Source organism: Castanea sativa, chromosome 8 (assembly GCF_040712315.1).
Source record: "Castanea sativa cultivar Marrone di Chiusa Pesio chromosome 8, ASM4071231v1".
Classification (NCBI taxonomy): domain Eukaryota; kingdom Viridiplantae; phylum Streptophyta; class Magnoliopsida; order Fagales; family Fagaceae; genus Castanea; species Castanea sativa.
In genome coordinates this window covers 29,326,771-29,338,909 of record NC_134020.1, presented here as the reverse complement: position 1 = coordinate 29,338,909, position 12,139 = coordinate 29,326,771, and the positions used below count along the sequence as shown (strand labels likewise).

General features: G+C 37.3%; 3 protein-coding genes across 16 annotated transcripts; 2 read left to right on the top strand and 1 right to left on the bottom strand.

Moving 5' to 3' along the window:
* Positions 1-554: 554 nt before the first annotated feature.
* Positions 555-6,122, bottom strand: LOC142608379 (cytosolic enolase 3-like). Of its 14 annotated transcripts, none has more exons than XM_075780145.1 (9): positions 5,833-6,122; positions 5,546-5,657; positions 5,275-5,378; positions 2,856-3,159; positions 2,032-2,240; positions 1,788-1,906; positions 1,451-1,564; positions 1,306-1,354; positions 555-854 (listed from the first exon to the last, which is right to left on the bottom strand). In XM_075780145.1, exons 1-4 carry the CDS (start codon positions 5,935-5,937, stop codon positions 3,067-3,069), a joined length of 414 nt encoding a protein of 137 aa, XP_075636260.1. In that variant the 5' UTR covers positions 5,938-6,122; the 3' UTR covers positions 555-854; positions 1,306-1,354; positions 1,451-1,564; positions 1,788-1,906; positions 2,032-2,240; positions 2,856-3,066. The 14 variants fall into 14 exon arrangements, with proteins under 14 accessions (XP_075636260.1, XP_075636261.1, XP_075636263.1 ...); XM_075780146.1 differs by having other exon boundaries at positions 1,451-1,555; XM_075780153.1 differs by adding an exon at positions 4,050-4,134 and having other exon boundaries at positions 578-854; positions 1,451-1,906; positions 5,503-5,657.
* Positions 6,123-7,099: 977 nt separating this feature from the next.
* LOC142606156 (uncharacterized) lies at positions 7,100-7,489 on the top strand. Its single transcript, XM_075777551.1, has one exon. The coding sequence runs from the start codon at positions 7,100-7,102 to the stop codon at positions 7,487-7,489; it is 390 nt and encodes a 129-aa protein (XP_075633666.1).
* Positions 7,490-10,317: 2,828 nt separating this feature from the next.
* On the top strand, positions 10,318-10,758 carry LOC142606155 (uncharacterized). Its single transcript, XM_075777549.1, has one exon. The coding sequence runs from the start codon at positions 10,318-10,320 to the stop codon at positions 10,756-10,758; it is 441 nt and encodes a 146-aa protein (XP_075633664.1).
* Positions 10,759-12,139: the final 1,381 nt, after the last annotated feature.

Here is a 12,139-nt window from a genome sequence, read left to right as displayed (position 1 = left end):
TTTTTTAACTCTTTAAAATGTCTTGTAAGAATATTATTAGGTAGAAAATGTAAATTGTCCGTTTAATTTTTTTTTATATTCATTAATTTTAAACTCTTTGGTTTTTATATGTAATAACTCACTTGAATAGATATTTACGATGTGGTATCATATTTGACTCTAAAATTAAGAAATAAAGCTCTCTAAAAATAAATAATTTAGGACACATGGTACAAAATTAAACTTTAATTGTATAATTTACTTGAATTTTCTCTAAATTTTACCTATTAATATGTGCTAGCATCACTACAAGAAACTTGGCTATTTTCAACGATTGAAACCGTCGAAAAAAGTATTAAAAACTGTCGAAAAAAATATTTTCAACGGTTGCAATGTCCGTAGAGAATTGTTATTAAAAACGGTGTCGAGAACATTTTTCTACGGCCTATGCAACCGTTAAAAAAAGTATTACACATTTATCAACAATTAATTACCATCGAAATATATACACATAAAAGCATATTAAAATATGCTTATTACTTTTATCCACATGCACCCAACTGTTGAAATAAGTATTTTCTTGTTAAAAAAAAAAAAATTGGATGCACTCTTTCACATTAATCAAAATTTAATAACCTGAAACAAACTGTAAAAATCAATACAACTCAACTACTCTGCCTATTGCCCTTTACACTCTTAAATTTACATTGTTCATCTACCTTTCAAAATAGAATTTTCTTATAACCTTTAACCTTCAAGACCAATTCATTGGAAATTTTAAAAACATAGTAACTCACATCTGCCATCTAGACATCTATAGCCGGGTCCTCTTCAATGCGCATGAGATCCCATTAATCACTAAGTTCTTTTGATGCCTGCAAAAAGTGTCGTCCATTAGTCATTGTTATAAGTGCCAAACCTGAATAAAAAGCCAAATAAGGGTAGTTCATTTTAGGAAGAAAATGCACCTACCTAAATAAATAAATAAATAAAACCAGCACAAAAAAAGTCACATATTAGCAATTTACAAATGTATAGATGCAAACTTGGTAAGTGAAAGTGAATGATTGGATTGAACTATCAACATTTTAAAGGAGGTAATTTATTCTATTAAAATTTCCAAAATTCAAATTCAAATTCAAATAAGAAAACACTTATAATTGAATAAACTCATTTCTTAAAATTAAAACTGACCATATCAGAACTAGCTAAAACTAAAAGAAATGCAATAAACAAAAACAAATAACTGTGCATGTGCCATAAATAGAAACTGAACGTAACTGATTTGGAACGAAGTTTGGGTACCTTATTTCATAAATAATGTACCTTATTTCATAACTGATTTGGAACAAAGTGTGTCTCTTGTGGATCATTCCTACAAAAAAAAAGTCAAAAATACTTTGAGAGACTTAAGCTTGGCTCGTTTAATAGTCAAGAGGAAATACATAATTAAAACAGTATTTAAACTCACATTCTTGTTTAACCTCCTACAAAATGACATGATTGCATTCCATGAATCACAAGAGCACATCTGCAATGCAAGTCATTGTCTACTAAAGTGGCCTCCATACACATCCTGTAAGCACTAAGCAGTAGAGAGTAGAGGTTTTTAGCAGGGGGCACAAAACATAGTTTGTTTAGTTACATTCCACATGTTGTTTAGGAAATAAGGTACCCAAAGAAAAATAGTATTTTACAAAGTCATCATCCAAGAAGACCCATATGCAGGTTTCGAATCTTTAATAGTACGATACATAGATATTTTCAACCTAAAAGAAAAGCAAATTCTTTTCTTTTTCCTTTCTTACTTGGACTTTTTGAGGGAATATTTGAAGAAACGTTTCAGAATATTCTTCAGTTAGCCTCCTGGCTCTATCAAGAGTAGCTTTAAGCCTTAATGCCCAGATCATCTTGCCATCTTCACTTCCTTTATTATTCATTTTGTGGTGGGGGGGGAGAAGAGACCCAGGTTATGAATTTTGATGCAAGCCTAAATATTGTATTATATTAATCATACAATAGAGAACTCAAGCAAAAAGAAGATGATGGCACCTTCCCTTTCAGAGAGAGCTCTCTCTCTCCAGGCAAGAAGTTCATTTTCAATGGCAGCAGATTCCTCTGGCTTCCAACCAGATAACCCTAACTGATGAATGCCAGCAACAAGTGCACCAAGAGGATCATTCCAAGAGTTTATATTCCTAGCTTCCACACTCTTTGCCAGCCAATGAGCCCCTCCCACAGTTTCAAGCACATTGAGGAATCTATTCAAATCAATGAGTGTCAGCAAGGCTTTTAATCCAGGAAGTATTGATTAACAAAGATAAGATGATAAATTTTTTGTGACAATTTATAGTGATATAGTACATGGGTTTTAATTACTACTCCAGTCATGGCATTCCTTTGCCAGCTTAAACACTTGATGCACATGTATCTGTGTTTATATGTGTCATATTCTGACCAAATATATTTGAACTGTATTTAAATTTCAAATTAACATGAAACAATCAAAGAACAACATTGATGAAACTAAAAATGACAAACAGTATTTTTAAACAGTTTTTAAAATTTTACAATAAGGGTCTGTCTGATCGCATATTTTAAAAGCAATTTTCAGTTATTTAAACATAAAAATATAAAAATAGAAAGGTAACCCTCATTCTGCATACTCTTGAAGTAAATAAATACAAACTCTATTGTAATAATCTTAAAAGATGTCCAACACATGTTGACACAGACTATCTTGACAAGTTTCCAACATGCCAAATGGTTCAAAGGAAAAGTGTTTCAGATTTATTGGAATGAATAACATGCCATTATAAACATTAAAAAAATGTGCTTATGTCCTCCATAACAAGAAATCCCAGAATTCTACATACCTACTTAAGAGAACAAATGAATAGTCCTCTAACCCGATCTCACATAGTCGCCATTGTCCTCCCAAGAGAAAGAGAGAGAACGGTTAAATTTCAACATAGCTAAATGTTGCAACAAAGAAAAATGATCTCACCATCTCACCTTTTGACGCATAGCTATCGCAGCATCAGAGGCATCATTTCTAAGACCGCTTTCAAGACTCTTTACAATTATTTATCTGAGAGCATTCAAAGATTGCATGGTTTTGAATAACAGATCAATGACAATGTTTTCTGAAGAACTACTTGATTCAACAACATCCAAATTCTGAAAAAAATAAAATAAATAAATAAATAAAATTTGCCACTTAAGATCAGATGCCAACAAACTATAACTAATTAACCCTTAACAAAATGGATATATTGATATAAAATCAGCTAAAAAATAAAGGTAGGTGTTGTATTTGGGAGGGGGTGGGGGAGATCAGACAAGTACTATTAAGTAGAAAAAGTGGAAAGCACAACTTTGTTCTTGCTTTGATGACCATTGCTCATGATTTCTTCTTTTTACTCTTTTTTTTTTTCTTTTTTCTTTTTTTTTTTCTGTTTTTTCTGTTTTTTCTTTTTTGTGGTTCAGAACTGATGACTTTGTAGAATAGTAAATCAGACTGCTATAGTTACATATATAAGCAGAAAGATTATCTTCCCCTTGGTCTTGTTGCCCCTACTAGAATATTTCTGGAGATACTTCTCAGAAACATAAGTAACAGAGCAAGCATGAATGCATAAAAAGATCTAAAAATCCAAATTAAAATCTTATTTATACCTAGAATAATTATGACTAGACGTTCAAAACAATATAAGTTGTGCTTCAATTGCACTTCACATGTTGGTGCTACACATGAAGATTTCTGAGTTGACAAAACTGAAAATCGTTCTACATATAGCAACTTGATTCTTTTTTTGATAAATAACGTAAGAGTATTATTAATGATAATAAAGGAATTGCCAAACCGAGTACATTGGGGATGTACATTGGGGATGTACTAATATAGCAACTTGATTCTTATCCTTGGCTGCATCAGCTATTGAGTTTACAATCAAGATGTAGTTATGTAGCAACACCTTGTATGTTCAGATTCACATCTCAGTTTCTGGCTATAAAAATACATGACCTCAATAGATGAAAATTAAGAAGATCTAAAAATGAAGATCCACCTTTTTGCACTCCAAAAACAATATCAGAGCAGGAAGGCCATGCTCCTCCATTGATTCACTGATTGATTCTAGTTGTTCGGCAAGGCTGCAAAAAGCTCAGTCATAAATGGATGACTAACCAACCAATTTAGAATGTTGCAATTACATTCAAAGCACAAACTTTATATTGGAGTACTCTCCAGCTCAAAATTTTTGAACTTGGAAGTTGGGACAAGTCATATAATTATACCAAAGTAAACTGTTCATATATTATAAGTAAATTAGGTTAGGTGAGTTTTGGTCTGGGGATGCAGAACTAATATGCTAGGTAGCCCACTGGTCCTAAAATGCCTCAAGACTTCAAAGAAAAAGCATACTAAAGAAGTTATATCCTAAGAATGTCCATCAAACCAAAGATCCAAGTATCCAACTAAACCTTTCCAGCAAAAAATCCAAACATCTGCTGCAAATGGCCTTTGGGCCAAATGGCACTTCCATCCCCTTTAAGTATGGGGTGGGGGACAAGTTCAGGGGTTCAAATCCCAAGGATAAAAAAAAAATACCACTAATAATAAATCTTTTCCGTTTTTCAATGCACTTCTATAAATGCATTGCATTCTCAAGAAAGAACTTCCTTGATTTTTAGAGACTAGTGCTTACATTATTGACCCTTTTATTGAAGAACTAGTGCATATATTGAATCTAGATCATTTTTTACAGATGGAACCTCTATGCGGTGACCAGAATGAACAACACGAATTTTACTTTTGTTAATTGAAAATGCCAAAAAGGTGCAAGCCCTTTGCAATAGTTAGTTATATGGTACCTTGATGAGACTATAGAAAACTAGGTACAAAAAAGTAGTTCAAAGATTATCCATATGAACTCTAGATACACAAATTTAACCCAGTGATCAACCAATGATTTAATTTTCTTGTCATTTCTACATACATAGAAAGTAATAAGGTGCTAGGTGGCAAACTGACAAAGAACTGTTAAGGCTTTTCTCCTTGTTCTTCTTTTCTTATCCAAATCCTTTGGTTTTGGTATTGGTAAGACCATTTATAGAACTACCTATGCTAGAGTTGTTGATTGTGTTTAAATATATTGACAGCTACAACACACATTCAAGAAATGAAAACTAAAACAAGCTAATACCCACTTAAATGCAATCACAACATCAAAACCCACTTCATGTGAATATGGCAAAGAGACATAACACAAATTAAAAGGCAAATGAACTTACCAAGCACTTGTAATTTGAACTCACACACGTTCTACCTTTCAATCTCACAAATAGTGAAATTTGAACTCTCTTTGACCATTCATTGAGCTGAACTCCCAATGCACCTGCAATCACATTGAAAGCACGCAATACACAAAACCACAAATTCAATTTTGACATAGCATTTCAAATTAATCAAAATTTTGTGAGCAACCAAACAAGATAATTGAAAAGAATAATAAAGCTTACATTCCAGTAGTATCGCCGCTTGGAACAGAGGCTCGAAACATGCCTTTGTTGGTGAACAAATCGACTTCAACGGTAGGAATTCCTCTGCTATTGAGGATCTGTCTCGCTTTAATCTTCGTGATCACCGAAGGAATCGATTTCCTCATATGATGAGACTGTTGATTCACAACCACAATGTAAAATCACATAAACTACATAACAGAATCATTCACTATAAAACTTCGACCAGAAATGAAGATCTCAACTACATTAAGCTAGAAAGAATTCATATTATTCGTTTTTTTCCTGCATTTTCTTGTGAACCAAACAGAGAGAGAGAGAGAGGATTACGATTAAGATGACGGGATCGAGGGTTCTGGCCCTAACGGCGGCATTGACAGCGTTTTCGATTTTCCGAGAGAGCATGTGCTTTTCCAGGTACTGTTGCACTGACATTTCTTGCTTCTTCTTTCTCGTTCTGCTTTGTATTTCTTTTGAGATTTATAATGTGTGTGTGCGCAACGAATTCAAGATTTTTTCGAAGAATTTGTTTGGTTGCCTAGAAAATAACAAGAAAATTGACGGCCGAGACCTATGAGAGAGAGAGTGCGATAGAGAGAGAGTGAGAGTGAGATATAGAGTGAGAGAGAGGGAGTGATTGTAGGGGTAAATATATTTAATCGTAAAATAGCTATAAATTAAAAGCTCCGTGTTTTTATTTTCAACATTTATAAGCTGTTGATAAAAAATAGTTAATTTCTTTTTTTCAACGTTCATCCAATTATTTATATAATTAGCACTGTTATTCATTGAAAAATATTAGCACTGTTTAATCAGTTGGATAAATTTCTCCCACTTATTTACCACTTATTTCAACAGTTATGCCAAGAAATATATATATATATATATATATATATATATATATATGTGAATTTCTCATCACTTATTTCAACAGTTATGTCAACTGTAAATATATATATGTGAATTTTTCAACAGTCGAGTGCAAATGTAGAAACTAAAGGTTTTTATCAATATTTTTTAGTGACTATGGATAAAAATAGGTTAAAAAAACTCATGTTTGTTGTAGTGCATGTAACTCCATGTAAATGCATAGATGCATTTAAAATTAAACAAAATTTTTATTATAAAATATAAATAATTAGTCAAATTAATTTTTTTAAAAGCATGTAACACATGAATTCATGCATACATATAGATACATTTAAAATTAAACACAATTTTTATCATAAAATATAGATAATTAGTCAAATAATTTTTTAAAGTAAACATAATTAGTCACATATTAAAATTCTTATCTAAATTAAATACTACTTATGATAAATTTTTTTTTCTAATTTTTAATAAGATAGAACAAGTGTTGATTTTTATTTTATTTATTTTTTGAGAAACATGTGGTGATTTTTATTGAGTATATGTGATTTTTTTAGGGGGCTATTCGCGGGAGGATCATTTGATCCCTTAAGAAAGCATGCTAGAGGCAAGTGAATAGCGTCCATATGATACCCCCATTCAAGCAAAGACGGACGAACTAAGACATGTCCTTTAATGAAGAGGATGCTAGGGGGTGAAGCAGCCTTACAATGACCCATTGTTCATCATGCTCACAATTGAGGGATTCAATACAAAGAAGATCCTCGTAGACAATGGTAATTCTGCAGATATCATCTACTTACCTGCCTTCCAGCAGCTGAAGTTAGATCCAGGAAGGCTGCGCCCATTTGACTCCCCCCTCGTCAGCTTCAGTGGAGACAGGGTGTACCCAAAGGGTATAGTGACGTTGACAGTAACAGTAGGGACCTACCTGAGGCAGTTGACCCGACAGTTGGACTTCTTGGTGGTAGATTGCCCATCATCCTACAATGTGATTATTGGAAGGCCCACGCTTAACCGGTGGAAGTTAGCCACGTCCACCTATTGCCTAAAGGTAAAATTTCCAACTGAGAATGATGTTGGAGAAGTAAAAGGAGATCAGGTCCTGGCTAGGTAATGCTACCAAGCTGTCCTGGTTGCAAAGGAGAACCATACATGGGTAATCAAGGAGAAAGAAGAAGATAAAGTGGAAGCCCTGGAGATAGTGGAGCTGGTCGTAGGAGAAGCTACCAGGACGACAAGAATAAGGACGATGTTAAGTCAAAAAATGAGAACAAGGCTTGTCCAGTTTCTCAAAGAAAATCTGGACGTCTTTGCATGGAGTCACGAGGACATGCCAGGCATATCCCCAGAAGTTATCCAGCACAGGTTGAATGTAGACCCAGAAAGAAAGCTTGTCCAACAAAGACAACGAGTCTTCACCCCAGAACGAAACCAAGCAATTACAGACGAGGTTAACAAGCTGCTATCAGCTGGCTTTATTCGAGAGGTTTATTATCTAAATTGGCTCGCCAATGTCGTGCTAGTGAAGAAAGCAAATGGGAAATGGAGAATGTGTGTGGACTTCACGAACCTAAACAAAGCTTGTCCAAAAGACAGCTTCCTACTACTAAGAATAGATCAACTGGTTGACTCTACGGCTGGACATAAATTGCTGACGTTCATGGATGCTTTTTCAGGGTATAACTAGATAAAAATGGCCGACGACAACCAAGAAAAAACTACTTTATTCACTAGTCAAGGGCTCTATTGCTATAGGGTGATGCCCTTCGGATTGAAGAACGCAGGGGCAACTTATCAGAGGCTAGTTAACAAGGTGTTCAGTAAGCAGATTGGCAGAAATATGGAGGTGTACATCGACGACATGCTCATCAAGAGCAAAGAAGAGCTTGGCCATCTAGACGACCTAAAGGAGACGTTTGCCACCCTTAGAGAATACCAGATGAAGTTGAATCCTAGCAAATGTGTTTTCGGTGTAGCTTCGGGGAAGTTCTTAGGATTCATGGTGTCCCAAAGAGGGATAGAGGCCAACCAGGAGAAAGTTCAGGCCATACTTAACATAACATCACCCAAGACCGTCAAAGAAGTCCAAAAACTCACAGGAAGGATTGCGGCTCTCAATAGGTTCGTCTCTAAAGCGACGGACAAATGCCTACCCTTTTCAAGACATTGAAGCAAGCTTTCGCCTGGACTGACGAATGTGAGGCAGTGTTCCAAGAACTCAAATGATACCTGAGCAATCCTCCCCTCTTAAGTCCATCAAAGGAGGTAGAAAACTTGTATCTATACCTGGCAGCGTCAGCCGCGGCTGTGAGCGCTGCATTGATTCGAGAAGAAGACAAGAAAAAACTCCCAGTTTATTACGTCAGCCAAGCTCTCCAAGGAGCAGAAGCCAGATATTCCAGGATTGAAAAGATTGTATTCGCCCTAATAGTGGCTTCGTGCAAGCTGCGACCATATTTCGAAGCAAACCTAATCGTGGTGATGACGGACCAACCCATAAAGAAGTCCATGAACAAGCTTGAAGCAGCCAGGAGAATGGTCCAATGGGCAATTAAGCTTAGCCAGTTCGACATCGAGTACCACCCCAGAACAGCCATCAAAGCACAAGCTCTGGAGGACTTCATTGCCGAGTGCACCCTCCTAGAAGATGACAACCTTGACGACGAGACAGAACGGTGGACGATCCAAACTGATGGTTCGTTAGCTCAGAAAAGGGGAGGAGTAGGAGTCATCATAAAAGCCCCTGACGGAGAAATGCTTAGATACGAAGTTCAACTGAAGTTTCCAGCCACCAACAACGAGGCCTAATACGAAGGAATATTGACGGGGCTGAGACTTGGGAAGGCACTAGGGATTAGGAACTTGCTCATCCAAAGCGACTCGAAGTTAATAATAGGGCAGATCAAAGAAGAATATGAAGCGAAGGAGGAAATAATGCAGAAATACCTCAAGCTGACGAAACATCTAGCTCGAGAGTTTGATAAACTGGAATTTGCATAGATCCCAAAGAGGTCAAAACATGGCAGCAGACGAGATCGCAAAAGTGGCCTTGTTATAGGAAGGTTCAACAAGCATGGAGTTAGACATGGAGATTCAGAAACACCCCAGTATCGAAGAAGTTTTAGCGTTGGCAATCCAAAGTATAAACAGCTGGATGACACCAATCGTATCGTTTCTCCAAGATGGGCACCTCCCTTAGGACGCCAAGGAGGCCAAAATGATCAAGAAGAGAGTAGCCAGATTTACGATCCTAATGACACCTTATACAAGAGAGGCTTCTCCATGCCTTACTTGAAGTGTGTTGACGAAGAAGAAGCTAAGTACATCCTGGAAGAAATCCATGAAGGAATCTGTGGAGACCATGCTTGGCCCAGGTCTTTGGTAAGGAAGGTCATTCGAACAGGTTATTTCTGGCCAACCATGCAGGTGGACGCAGTTGAGCACATGAGGAAATGTGACAAGTGTCAGAGGTTCGGGAACGTCCAACGACTTCCAGCAGAGAGACTGACGACTATATCATCCCTGTGGCCTTTCGCACAGTGGGGAATTGACATCGTCAGCCCACTACCCCTAGGTAAAGGTCAGGTAAGATTCCTACTAGTTGCAATTGATTACTTCACGAAATGAGTCGAAGCAGAAGCAATAGCAACCATCACTGAAGCACGAATCCGAAGCTTTGTGTGGAAAAATATAATTTGCAGGTTCGGGATCCCAAGGATGATCATATCAGATAATGGGCGGCAGTTCGACAGCCAAGGCTTTAGGGACTTATGCTCAGGCCTAGGCATCAGGAACTAGTTCTCATCCCCAGGGCATCCGTAGGCAAACAGACAAATGGAAGAGACGAATCGAACACTGCTCAAGATTATTAAAGCCAAGCTGGACGACATAAAAGGTGCCTAGCCAAAAGAATTGCCCAACATCTTATGGGCCTACAGAACAATGGCGAGAACCCCAACAGGAGAAACCCCTTTAAGGCTTACTTACAGCACTAAAGCAGTAATCCTAGTCGAGGTAGGAGTGGCCAGCCTCAAGCAAGAGGTATTCCACGAGGAAAACAATGACGACCAGTTACAGATTAACTTGGATTGCTTAGATGAAGTAAGAGACAAAGGTTTTGATAGGATGACGAAGTACCAGCTGAAGATGGCCGAATACTACAACAAGAGGGTAAAGCTCAGACGACTCGACATAGGTGACCTCGTCCTGCGCAAGGTCACTACGGTGACTAGAGATTCTGCCCAAGGAAAGCTCAGCCCCACATGGGAAGGACCCTACCGAGTCGCCCATTACTTTAGACAAGGTAGCTATCACCTGGAAACCCTAGACGGACAGAAGCTCCCACGACCATGGAACATTGAGCACTTGAAGAAATACCACTAACAGATGTAACAAATGAATGTACTCATTCCTGAAATTAATAAAAGAACGGTTTAGCTAATATCTTCGTGCAAATAGGTCTGGTCACAAAAGATTATATCAAAAATGGCTAAGTAATAAGATTCCGCACAGACGGATGTACATTACTAACGAAGCCAAAAGATTATATAAAAAATGGCTAAATAATAAGATTCCGCACACACGGATGTACGTTAGTGACGTAGCCAAAAGATTATATAAAAAATGTCTAAGTAATAAGATTCTGCACAGACGAATGTACATTACTGACGAAGCCAGTAACAAAAAATAAGCTCAGTAACAAGATTCCGCCTAGATGGATGTAAGTTACTAACGAAGGATGTATGTCACAACTCCAGAAACAACTAACCAGACGACACTTCACCTTGAAGAAAGTAAAGGTATTAACGAGACTCCATCAAGATGTGGGCTACAGATAAAACAAAGAGACAAGGACCCTGCCATTAGTGTGTTCAAGGAGAAGCACATGCTTAAAGGGAAAGCTGCAACAACATGAATCATAAGTAAGTAAATGTGCGATTGTCAATTTAGTTTAAAGCCCAAAAACCGTGGGTAGATGTCGTTACTTTTTCCAAACCAAAGGCCCATAAACGCTGGGCCAAAAATATTGTTCTTAAAGTAGGCCCAAAACATGATAGGCAATAAAAAAAAAGGAATATTTCCTAAGTGATAAGCTCAGGAACCAGCTGCGGCGTCGTCTTTAGTGGGGGTATTCTCGGGGGCATCACCTTCAGGGGCCGAGGACTGGGCAGCCTCGTCAACGACCATCTCTTTATCCATTTCTTCCAAGTCCAAGCTCTCCAGGTCCACTCCAGAGGGATGTTTGACCAAGTATCTCCTCAGAAGTTCAAAACCCTTGAAGTACCAACTGAAGAGGACGGTATTAAACTCGCTCGTTTGCTGGAAAGCCTCAATAGCATTAGCAATAATGGTTTTGATCCTCTCCTTGGCACCCAGCAACTATTCATCTTTCTCCAAAGTCAGCTAACACTCAGCTCTAAGGTCGTCATTCAAATTCTTGATATTTTCCTTCAGTATGGTGGCCTCGCACATAGATTCTATGAGCTTCTTTTTTAGTGTTGAGTTCTCCAACTCCAGAGCTTCCATCTTTGGTATTAGTGATGCCACTTTAGCTCCTTGAGTGAGATATTCAGCGGTGATATGGAGGCTCTCCCCTAACACCTAAATTTTTTTTTGCGACTATCAGTAAAAAAAAAAAGAAAAAAGAGGGAGGTTAAAAAGTACACGAGCTCTGTACCTGAACAAGCTTATGGACATGACGAGTTGCGACTTCGCTGAAAGGGATGCCCGAAAAAACTACCAAATCCTCGAAAGAGACGACCCT